The sequence below is a fragment of the Sceloporus undulatus genome, chromosome 9 (genome assembly GCF_019175285.1).
Source record: "Sceloporus undulatus isolate JIND9_A2432 ecotype Alabama chromosome 9, SceUnd_v1.1, whole genome shotgun sequence".
NCBI classification, from domain to species: domain Eukaryota; kingdom Metazoa; phylum Chordata; class Lepidosauria; order Squamata; family Phrynosomatidae; genus Sceloporus; species Sceloporus undulatus.
The window spans coordinates 6351255-6363499 of NC_056530.1; the positions used below are offsets into that span (position 1 = coordinate 6351255).

Consider the following 12245-nt stretch of genomic DNA (forward strand, 5'->3'; position numbering starts at 1 on the left):
TGCAGGATTTTTACTTAGAAATGTGTGGCTTGCTCAGAGTCCAAATGAAACTTGCAATAAAACTATATCTCTCTTTTTTAAAAAAGCTTTGCTCTTCTACCTGGGAGTAAAAGGCCACAGGCAGAGATTGCATTTTAGACCAAATGAGCTTGGAAACAAGGATCTATGTATAAAAGTATAATCTCATAACATTTAAAACCAGGTCTCTAACTCTTTTTTTTTTTTTTTTGGAGTCCTAACAAAGTGTTTTTAAAAGAAGACAGAAGGGGATATCTGCTTTATCCCTTTCACTGCATCAGAATTGATAGTTCATTTTCATTTCTAAGTAAGAGTCACATGCAAGCAGAGTGGAGATGGGTTGAAGATAAATCTTGTAAGGGTTGAAGATGGATCTTGTAAGGCAAGAAATAAACAGGCCCTTCAGAAATCAGTCAATTCACTCAGCAGCATCCCGTATGCCTTTCTTCCAATGGCATAATCTGGGATTCAGGCACCAACTAAATGACTAAGCAGCCATCACTGCAAAGCTGCATATATTCAGAGCAATGCTCGAGGTGGTGGAGCAGAAGAACAGAAAGGGGAGAACAACAGCAGCCATGGTTCCTCTGATGCAGAATCAGATTCCAGAACCTGTTTCCATGATCAACTTCCCAGACAATTGTCTGCTTTCCACCCTGGTAGACTCCCTCATTGGTTCCAATAGCCTATCTGAGGATTCACCCTTACTTTCCAATTTTGCATAGTTGACTATACCAATGTGGTCAAGTCTAGGCCAGCTCCTATGTTTCCGATCACTGACTGGTGCCACTAACAGCACCCCTGGCTGGCCAAGATCTAGGGACTTAGAATGACCTGAATTGGAGACCTGAGTGCTTGAACCAAATATTCTTTGTGTGTGTGCAGGATGCAGACATATTTCAGCTGACATGGCTGAAGGAAGCTCACTGTGCATATCAATAACTACATGATTGTCTTTGAGTTCATTTCTTCTAGTAGCCCTGCTATTGCAAGCTGGTTGGAGAGTGCATGAGAGCCTCAGCAATTCCTCCTCTTTCTCCTCCTCTGGCATCCTAACACAATTGCCTTCCACGTCTCTGACAATCATCTGAGAAATACCTTGTTTTTCAAGAAGACAATTATTGAGTTTAATCAGAGGCAGCGACAGAGTGTTGACAGTTGTGGAGGAGAATGATGGCTCAGTTCCATGAGTGACAGGGCAGACCAGGTTCTCTGATATCACATTACCAGAGTCTGAATGGATACTCAGGAGGGAAAGGGAAGGTGAGATGCTCTTGTGGTGAAGAAATTGGGTGGTGGTCTGAACCCTTTTAGAACTGCAATTGCTGGTCCGTTTCTTCATAGGGCTGGAGTATGACTGGAATCCACTGGAAGAGAGGTCCACCTCGTAGCAACCTTCTACACATTCTGTATTGGCCTGGAGGGTAGATGGGGTGGGCCTCCTCTGAAAGTAACTGCTTGCTTGGCTTGTGTCCTGTGGAAGACTGAGGCTCATGGAGCAGAGTTCCCTCTGCATCAACAAGCGCGTTTCCATATCTCTGTTCTCATACAGCATGGTGTTTGCACAGATGAAGATGAAGAGTCCAATGCCCATGATAACAGGCCCAATGAGTTTCAGCTTCTCACTGTGAAGGATGGGATGAGGAAGAATCCTCACTTCCTTCTTGATCTCATCTGTGCCATTGTAATTTGCTGGCCTACTACCTCCAGATCTTGAACGATAAGGCCAGTACCCAATCACAGCAATGGTCATGCCCACCAGGACTACTGAGACACCCACCATCACAAAGGCTCCAGAGGGTGAGCGCATCCGGAGCTGCCCCTTCACAGTCACCTCAGAGGGTACCTTGTGCCGAAACCTGTGCCTGTGCCATCGGGAAGGAGCAGTGGTTCCTGTTGGTTTTTTCTCAGACGGGTTCTCGTTCTTCATAGTGCTTTTAGTCTCAGCACCTCCAGCTGTAGACACTGCCATTGTGTTGTCCTTGGGTCATCTTACAACAGTGGGAGAGAAAAGAAAGAGATGTTAATTAGTAGAAGGTGCACATGTGCATGTTTGCACGTGCACACGTGCACACACACACACACACACACTTCCAGAGTGTTTTTGTTTGGGAAACAAAGCACAATGCATCAAATCACTGGCAGGAACTTGGGCTAGATGGTACTTGGGGTCACTTCCATCTTTGTTTCTATGAAGTCCAGCATTCTGTTCACACAGTGGCCAACCAGCTGTGTGCAAGAGAGTGGGGGCAGTAGCATTTGCCATTCATGATCAACACTGCCATATTTCCTCAGTGCCATAATGGCAATAACATGCAGCCATCATTAGTACAGTGCTTCCTCGGGTTACGAAATTAATTCATTCCGCGGCCGCTTTCATAACCCGAAAAGCCTTCGTAAGCTGAAATGCCATAGGCGCTAATGGGGAAAAGCCGCGATTCCGTGTGAAATAGCGCCGAAAAGCACCAAAAAGTTTTTCGTAACCCGAAAAAACATTCGTAACCGGAACAATTATTTCCTATGGGATTTTTTCGTATCCCGGAAATTTCGTAACCTGGGTATTTCGTATCCCGAGGTACCACTGTACTCATTGGTAGCCTTACCCTCCATGATGCTTCAGGGTCCCTGCAGAAGAGTTAGTGTTTTTGTGGGTTTCCCAGTTATTTCTATGGTTTTTGCCCCATTACAGGGTACCACTACAGGGTACCATCCTGCTGGAAGTTACACATTCATATATTCAAGTCCCATTGAAATGAATAGGAGAGATGTAAATGCACTAGTGTTGGCACATTACACTCCCTTGGAGTGTGGTGGAATATACTTCTTGGAGGTCTTTAAACAGAGGCTGGATGGCCATCTGTCATGGGTGTTCTGACTGTGGGTTCCTGCATGGCAGTGGATTGGACTGGATGGCCCTTGAGGTCACTTCCAACTCTATGTTTCATTCATTGCAGTGAGCTTATTCTGTGTGAGAACTTGCTAGATGATCACTTGTGGCTGTTATATACTATAAATATATTAACTATTGTAGTTAACCTCATCCATTGTTGCAAAGATGACCCATAACTGTTTGACTTAAAATTTCCCAGCATGGTCCCACAAAGATTCAGTGTGACTGTTGTCTTTCATGATTATAAATGATCTGGTCTGTGTGACTATGCACTCACCTCAAGAGGCAGATGTTGGAAGGGAGCAGAAAGATGCAGGAAGAGAGAGCCGCTTCCCACATGGCCCATTCTGTTCCTGCCAAACTAGCCTGTTGCCCTCAGGTGTGATGAAGAAGGCTGTCCCAATGCCAGTACTGAAACTCCCATCAAGAATCAGTGGCTGGTCAACTCCAATTTTGCAGAAGGAATGGGAAGGGAAGTTTATTTATCTGGCAGTAACAAAATTAAAATAAAAAGAGAGAGAGAGAGCACAAAAGAGAACTTATTCAGACAGAGCAAGAGAAGGCTGTTCTCTTTATGGAGTTAAAGATCACAATTTTATTATTAGAATTCCCAAGAAAGGTTACATAAGCATCCACGCACGCACGCACACACGCACGCACACACACACACAGAGAGTTATTCTAGGACTCTCCAATGCTGTCACTCAAATTCCGTATTTTAGGAAAACCTAAGTGACCTAGAACCAGTGTGGCATAGTGGATTGAGTGCTGGATTATGACCCTGGAGATCAGGGTTCAAATCCCCGTACAGCCATGGAACTCCACTGAGTGACCTTGGGCAAGTTAAACTCTCTCAGCCTCAGAGGGAGGCAAAGGCAAGCCCCCCTCTTTCTTGCCAAGAAAGCCCTAGGTTCACCTTAGGGTTGCCATAAGTCAGAAATAACGTAAAAGGCACCCAACAACAAACAACAATAAAAAACCTTATTAAATACAAAATCATCCATGAAGTTGTTCTACATTCTGCTCACTTCTACAAATGCCTTACTTGTTTCACACACACCTCAAAATATCTTAGTTTGGGGGGCAGGGAAAGAAGTTTTGTGACAGCTCATGGAATGAGATGCTACAGAAATGTAAATGTTATTAGCATTACAGAAGATGATGACAGTAATGTTCTCTGGCTGAGACTTTGAGAATTTAGGAGTTTAAGCTTTTAGTTTTTGTGAAGTATTTGCCTAATCCAGAGCATCAAAATTCTACCACCAAAGAATTCTTCAAAGTTATATACTGTATTAAGCTGGAGAAGATCGGAAGCAGATGGAACTGTCAAGAAGTTAATGGGATCAGGAAATGGAAAGTAATAAACACCCACACAAATATATCTACAGCAGCGATGGAGGAACCAGTGGCCCTGCATATATTGCAGGACTCCAGCTCCCATCATGTTTCACCACTGGCCATACTGCCTTGGGCTGGTGGGAGTCAGAGCCCAAAAACGTTTGGAAAGCTGTAGGTTCCACAGTGCTGTTCTGCACACAACAAACAGTAGGAGATTCAGGAGAGACATGCCTCATACTGGACATAGAGGTCTATCACACTAGCGAGATCCCGCAAGAAAACGGGAGTTAAACAAGAGTTAAGTTAAATTTGAATTTAAACAGAACTTGCAAATTTGGAAAGTTTATCACACTAATTGCTGCTAAAACGAAATAATGCAATTAAAGCAGAGGAAACCAGCAGCTTTTTAAATTTGGTTTGTTCCAAATTTAAAATGCTGCTGGTTTCCTCTGCTTTAATTGTGGATTAACTTCACATTATTTCATGTTAACTGCAATGCCTTGTGATAAATTTTGGGCATTTCTGGGTTATCTTCACGTTATATCGCATTTAACCCCCGTTTTCCTGCGGGATCTCACTACTATGATAAACTCCATAGTGAGAAAATGGAAGATTAAGGCTATCATTGTCTATACAGTCATGATGGCTATACATTACCTCCAGAAACAATATGACTCTGAATACCACTTGCTGGAGAACATGAACGGGGGGGGGGGGGGGGTACTAATGGCTTCAAGCCCTATTGTGGGATTCCATATGCAAAGTTGGCCCCTGTGGAAAGATAATGCTTGACCAGACAGGCCTTCAGTCTGATTCAGCATGTTTCTTCCTTGATGCCTATGAAAAATTTTCTCTATCACCTACACACATATATGCACATGCCCCCATGCACACCTCTTGGATGTGGGGCATTAAACTACCTACATGGCAGAAGCATTTTCCACTGAAATCAAAACTGTGTCTTCAGTTCAGACTGTTCTTGCACAACACCCCATTTGCAATGCTCCCCATATTCAGGAAATTCTCTTGAGCAAGATTTTCATAAGCCTGATGGGCTATAGCTTCAATGCCATAAAAAGGTGGGGTTTTTTTTGTTTGTTTGTTTTTGTAAGGATGATGGAGTCTCATCTGTGGAAATCAGGTTGGCTGCATGACAACATCATTATTCCTAGGATGGTCAACAGTAGGATAATACATGTTTTGCATGTAAACGGACCCAGATTCACCGATGACCCAAAATACATTGCAGGTTGAAGTGAAAAGCATGCCTTCTCCCATTCCATGTACAAAAGATGAATTAACTGGCAGCTGAATCTTCAGTATCCCAAGAGGACAGAAACCTCCACCATATTTAAAGGTAGCAGGCTAGCCTAGGGAGTGTACAAAGCTCTCTTCTCTCACACATTGCTGCCATCTTCTTGTTTGAAGCAACTACTTTGGTCTCCCTAAACAAAGGATCCCCTGAAAACAGGAAAACAGTACCCTTGTCAAAATGTTCTTATTAACATGAACTTTCTCCTAAACAGTAATGTACTAATGGCAAGGCTTCACTACTCCCAACAGAATTTAATTTTCTTCCGCTGAAAACCTTTGCGGTCACACACAATTTCACAGTTACTGTCTGTAGAATTACTTGTACTCCTCGGATGAACAGAGAATACAGACATTTCTTCACAGTTATTAATGAGGAAAGACTGGAAGTGCCACCATAGCTAATTACTTTTTGAAGTAATTCTTCAGCTTTACTGAGACACAACAAGAGCTGCTGCTCGCATGACTATAGAATAGGAAACTAATAGATCTTCTTGTGAGGAAAGGTGGCAGCACTTGTTTGTGGTTTTAAAGCTAAGGAGATTACCACACATAGCTTTTAAACCACACTTACACCTGGAAAAAAACAGTGTTGGCAATACCTATTGCATGACGTCACCTCCAACCTGTAGCTACTCCTCCTCCAAGTCCAGTTAGGGTATCCCTTTTCACTGATGGGGGAAACCAGTAAATGAACTTGCAATCAATCTCCTATACTTACTAACAATACTGGGCTAGATAGAGAAGTTTAACCAGGCAATTTCTTAAGTTCCTATTAGTGAAAAGTTTCCTTGCAAAAGTTGAGATCCTTTGCATTACCTTGCCTTACTGCTAGATTTTATTTAGTTCAAGCTTATTTGCTAAAAAAAATTAATAAAGCAAAAACCTAGATTTGCCAAAAGATACTTTTCTTGCACTACAAATGCCCCTAACACCACAACAGGGTGATCTGTAGCCACACTGGCTTGGACAGCCTGGCAGTTGTGGTCCAAAATATAACTTTTCCAAGCTGTTAAAAGTGCAGGATTATAATTTTTGAGATACTGTACTTGACATCTATCCTGCTTTACTATAAAATGCAGGACTGAAGGGAGATTATCTGAATAAAGAAATTTCGTGAGGTCACTCACTTGTCCAGTTATTAAACAAAAACAAACAACTCAGAGTGTTAAAATCCATCTCTCTTCAGACAGGTTTTCCACAGCTTGACAATGGGTTCCTTTGTATTCCACAATTATTTCCTGCTCCTTTATTACTCAGACCTACTTTCTAGCTCTTCACTTTCTAGGTGAAGGAACTTGTCAGAAAAATTTGCAAATTCCCCAAAGCTCCAGATTTTAAAACTGGAATTAATTGGGGAAACTAAATCACTTCATCTGCAAAGCACATTACAGAAGAACAGAAACTGGGTTTAGGACCTTGCAACAGTCTCCTGAAATATCTTCATCCAAATTTCCTAGTAATCTCTGTTGCTGCCAGGCTGAGTCTCAGAGTTAAAGGTGGGTCTATACGCAGTATGTAGCGAAACCAGGACTCACAGGGTTGAAGCATGGGTTTTATGACAAAGAGGGATGGTATATCATCTGCCACCCTGTGTCATTTGTGCACTGGTGGCAACAGACACAAAAGCTGGAACTGGAATCCTGCGTAACATGTGGCTTACATGCTGTTTTTGGATGGACTGTAAAGTGCTATTCTGTAGTGGAGACCTTTCTGCAATATTCAGAACTCTCTCCTCACAGATGTCAAGCCCTGGAAGATCAGGTTTGGAAAAAAAGTCCCCGTTCTGTTTAAAAACAAACAAACAAACAAATGGTGGGGAAATGGGCATTTGGGTTTAATCTTTTTTTTAGTTTAATTTTTTAATGAAGAAAAAAATGAATCCTGATTGTGTGTGTATTTATATGTGCATGCATCTGTAATGCTGTTAGCATAACAGTAATAGGAGAAAGGCAGCAACAGCAGAAGGAATTTCCTAGCTGTGCCTAGCAGAATAGATGGCAGAGTTTTCCTGGAAAAACCTTCCTTCTGAGCATCACCAGGAAAGAATCCAGCAAGACAGTGCCACATTTGGGGGGATTCTGCACCAAATATTTTTTAAAATAGTTTGAATGTTGCCATTAAGCACAGCTGGAGGTGGTTGGCACCTCTGTGTAGCTATACTCAGAACACAGGTGTCACAGAGATGGGGGGCTTGCTTCTCTTCCCCTCCTTCCCAAATTGCTTTATCAGTTTACTGGATGTTTTGATCAAAGGAAAGCTCCCCTCAAGAAAGAAACTAAACAAATCTCTAAATCTATCCAATATGTTAGTTATTGGTCTGGTCAGGACATACCGTATATACCTCAGGCAGTGCTGGCATTAAATTTTGGATGCTCTCACTAGGCCCCATTCTCTTAACAGGCTCGCCTCCCTGCTGTTATTGGCACTGCTCAATTCACTTCTCCTTTCCTTGTGATCCAATCCACATCTGTTTACTTCTCTGATGTGGCATGAGAGTGAGTATGGTTAAAGTGTAAGAGCTGGAACCTGGGAGATTGGGGTTCAAGTCCTACTGAGCCACAAACATATGCTAAAGTGCGATCAACCTCACAGTGCTGTTGTGAGGATAAAATGGAAAGAAGGTGAGCCATGTATGTCACCTTGACTTCACTGAAGAAAAAACAAGATATAAATGAAACCAATAAATAGATATTAAAGAAAAGAGAAAAGGGTAAATCCAAACAATCTTATTTTTGTAGTTTTTTGGGCTATGTGGCCATGTTCTAAAGAGTTTCTTCCTTGTGTTTCGCTAGCATTTGTGGCTGGCATCTTCAGAAAATCTTACTTTCCTTTCCTTGAGACACACTTAACAGATGCATTGTAAACTACATAGAACTGTCAGCTGCTTCATGCTCTGATTGCAAGAATGAGTTTTCACTTGTTTTGGACAGAGTTTAGAAAAGTTTCCTGTGTCAACTACAACTCCCAGAATACATCAGTCAGTAGGAACACTTGGCCATGTATAATGCCATCTGGTCGTGCTGTCTAGGGGTGATAGGATTTGTAGTCTAAAAAAAGAACTCCCCCATACTCTGGCTCAGAATTAGTACTTGTGCTTAGAGGACAAATTCAGATGCCCCACCATATAGTCATACCCCACTTCTCTGACAAAGAAGCTTATTTTTACAAGATATTTTATGCCCCCAGCTCCGCTTTTTTGTTCTTTGTCTAGCTGGAAGCTTTAATCAGCATTAGCCCTGGGAGGATGGTGATAAAGCACTAAAGAAACACAGATTTTGATGTCAGGTTCCTTCAGCATGTTTGCAATAATGATGCAATAAAACCTGAGCTGGAAAAGAATGGGATTGTGCTCTACCCAGATGAACAGTAGTGACGTGTGACTGTTTGCAACAGGCAAGGTAAACAGCAGCTACCTGAAGATTCTCATACTGAGCATGTGAGATCAGCTTGGCCACATTAGCTGAGAAAAGGGGAGAGCAAATATGCCTGTCTCACTAGCTATCTCCAACATGCTAAAAAAAGCATAGATCTATAAGTCTGATCAATAAAATGAAAATCCTAAGCAAAGTAGAGGCTGGCAAAAATAAATAAATCTGGGGATAAATTTTGGAAATTTTGCTTTCAAGAGGTCTTTAGAAGGTTCAAAACGTTATTTACTTTTGTACATCTTACCTGACCTGGTTGTTTCATTTTACATGTGCAAATTATTAGTTTTGGATTAAATGCTTGTTGTAAAAAGTTGAATTACTCTTCTCTTTTTCTTTTCTCAGCCTGGTCAAATCCAAACCTGGGAAGGGAATTCCAGAGATACAGTGCCACCACTGAGAAAGCCCTGTCTCTTGTGCAAAGTTTTGAAAGCTGCAAGAAGGTAGTCCCAATATAGCTATATAAATTGGACTGCTCCTGCTTCTTTTTCTTTCTACACAAGCAGGTGTACAGCCAAGTGTCTTCCTTCTGCACTTGCAGGGAAATCCCACAAAGCAGATTGATGCCTTGCTTCAAGGGAACTTATTCCACCCCATTCCATTTCAAGGAACCATGGATACAAAAGATGGCAGTCTTCATAGGTTTGAGTTCCCAAAGTTTCTCCAAAGTGTTTCATGTGGGTGAAAAGTCTCAAACAGCAGATATCAATGGTTATCTTTAAGAAAAGCCTCTTCCTTAGGGACTGTACAGACTGGCATTTTGTGCCAGCCGGTACATGCAGTGAGAGATGAGCGTCCGCACGCTCAAAGCTCTTACTGCACCACCTAGGCACCATTTTGGCATGTGCCCGTCTATACACATGCTGGGCGCAGCACCCAAACGGCACAGCATGGAAGGGGTGTTATCATGGCACGCCAGACCACCTAAAAGTCCCTTTTCGAGGCTTCTTTTTGCTCCCTTCAGAAGTCATGGAGTGCGGTTGCCGCGGCCTCCATCCAAGGCAAAAAAGGGTGGTGTCTCACCATCCGTACGTATAGCCCCATAATCCCTTGAAGTTCCTGCCATGCTTGTTAGCCATTTGGACTTTGCCTGTTTTATTTCATATTTCTGGATGCTGGGATATGTCATGTTGGTGGTGCTGGGAGGAAGGGAATTATCTATCTTGGGGATGGCTAGCAAGCAGATGTGAAGGGGAGGTGATAGGCATTGGGAAGGGTCAAGGGCCCTCCTGAGATGTCCCAACATCTTCCCATTACAAGGCCCCTTGTTGCATTGCCAGGTGGCTGTTTGCATGCCCATGCTGCTATGCCAGTGCCATGGCACATCATTCACTCTGAGGTTAGAACAAGGCGCCCCACATTGATCACATGATTAAGATGCTTTGTTCTGACCTCAGAGTGAGAGACACACCACTGCGGCAGCTGTGCTGGGCAGCATAGCAGGACATGCACGCAGACAACCATCCCATGTCACAATGGAGGGCTCCAGATCTTTTGGAAAGATCTAGAGCAAAGGAGAAGTTTTTAAAAATACATTATATGCATACCCTGGTTCCTGTGCTGAACAGGGCCGTGTGTTATCCAGATTCCCTCACCAAGAGGACCGGGGGTGGGGTGGGGGGGGGGGAGGATGTTCTTAGAAAATAACTGGGTATTCTGGGAAAATATGTTTTGCTTTTATGACAAATGGGATTTGAGTGCGTAAAAAGGTTTGAATTGCTTTGTGCTTTTATTACACTGTGTAACTGAACCTCCTCCATTCTAACAACATCGCCGTAAATTACTTTGGCTTCTAAATGAAGCTGGCTGTTTTACACCAAAGTATGGTGCTCTGAGCTGAAGTCAGCCAGTATGTGACAGGGCCAAAATGAGTGATATTCAAAATGTTCGATCACATACATGTATCTGGGTTTTGTAATCAAAGATGTTAAGGAGCAGCTGCAAGCCAGATGTGTGAAATGTATCCTTAATTATGTGTTCTGCCAGCTCACTTTGAGCCAAAGAAAAATCAAAATTATTTTATTTATAGCTCCTTTAAGAAAATCTAGTTTCAAGAATTGAAGCCTAGAGCCCTGTGTAATGAAACATAATTCAAGTGAGTTGCAGTTAGACAGTACAAATTGGAGTGATGTGGTCTGTGATGGCAGTGACCAATTGGGAAAGGGATCTTGGAGCTATGACAAATATGATTCAAACTATTTCTGATGGAGGGAGAGGGAAGAGAAAATTTCCTGTTGGGGATTATTAGGGCAGGAATTAAAAAGAAACTTCCAATACTATAATGCCTTTATGCAACTCTAGGGTCTGGCCACGTTTGTAATACAGGCCTCATGTATAAGTTGAGGGCAAGTTTTGGTCCCAAAAATATGGATTTTGATATGACCCATGGATAACTCAAGTGAAAATTTTAGGGACATGTAACAAAAAATCTAAAGAATAAAGCAAAGGCAAAAAATGCACTTAGGGCGGAAAAATGAAATGCACAGATATAAGATGGGTGACATTTGGCTGAATGAAACTACATGTGAAAGGGATCTGAGAGTCCAAGTAGACCACAAGTTGAACATGAGTCAACAGTGCGACACAGCAGCTAAAAAGGTCAATGCAATTTTAGGCTGCATCAATAAAAGTATAGTGTCTAGATCAAGGGAAGTAATAGTGCCACTATATTCTGCTCTGGTCAGGCCCCACCTAGAATATTGTGTCCAATTCTGGGCAAAACAATTCAAAAAGGCCATTGAGAAACTGGAGCATGTCCAAAGGAGGGTGACTAAAATGGCGAAGGGTCCAGAAACCATGCCCTACGAGGAACGACTCAGGGAGCTGGGGATGTTTAGCCTGGAGAAGAGAAGGTTAAGAGGTGATATGATAGTCCTGTTTAAATATTTGAAGAGATGTCATATTGAGGAGGGAGCAAACGTGTTTTCTGCTGCTTCCAGAGCAATGGATGCAAGCTACAGGAAAAGAGAATCCACTTCAACATTAGGAAGAACTTCCTGAGAGTAAGGGCTGTCCGACAGTGGAACACACTCCCTCGGAGTGTAGTTCAATCTCCCTCCTTGGAGGTTTTTAAGCAGAGACTAGAAGATCAATTGTCACATGAGGATGCTTTGATTTAGATTTCCTGCATGGCAGAATGGGATTGGACTGGATGGCCCTTGTGGTCTCTTCCAACTCTCTGATTCTATGATTCTATGTATGCCAAAGAACTTACAAATTACAGCAGGCATAACTGTTTGTGTTCTTCCTAAAGGATGGAT

At 42.5% G+C, this 12245-nt stretch overlaps 1 protein-coding gene across 3 annotated transcripts in view; it reads right to left on the reverse strand.

The window, feature by feature from the left end:
* Window positions 1-212: 212 nt before the first annotated feature.
* Window positions 213-12245, reverse strand: part of TMEM200B (transmembrane protein 200B) — a 31705-nt gene continuing 19672 nt past the window's right edge. For all 3 annotated transcript variants that reach the window (XM_042440173.1, XM_042440174.1, XM_042440172.1), the window contains exons 3-4: window positions 3186-3394; window positions 213-2009 (exon numbers count right to left, since the gene is read on the reverse strand). In XM_042440173.1, coding sequence (XP_042296107.1) covers window positions 617-1990 — 1374 coding nt within the window. In that variant the 5' untranslated portion in view covers window positions 1991-2009; window positions 3186-3394 and the 3' untranslated portion in view covers window positions 213-616. The remainder of the gene's footprint in view (window positions 2010-3185; window positions 3395-12245) is intronic.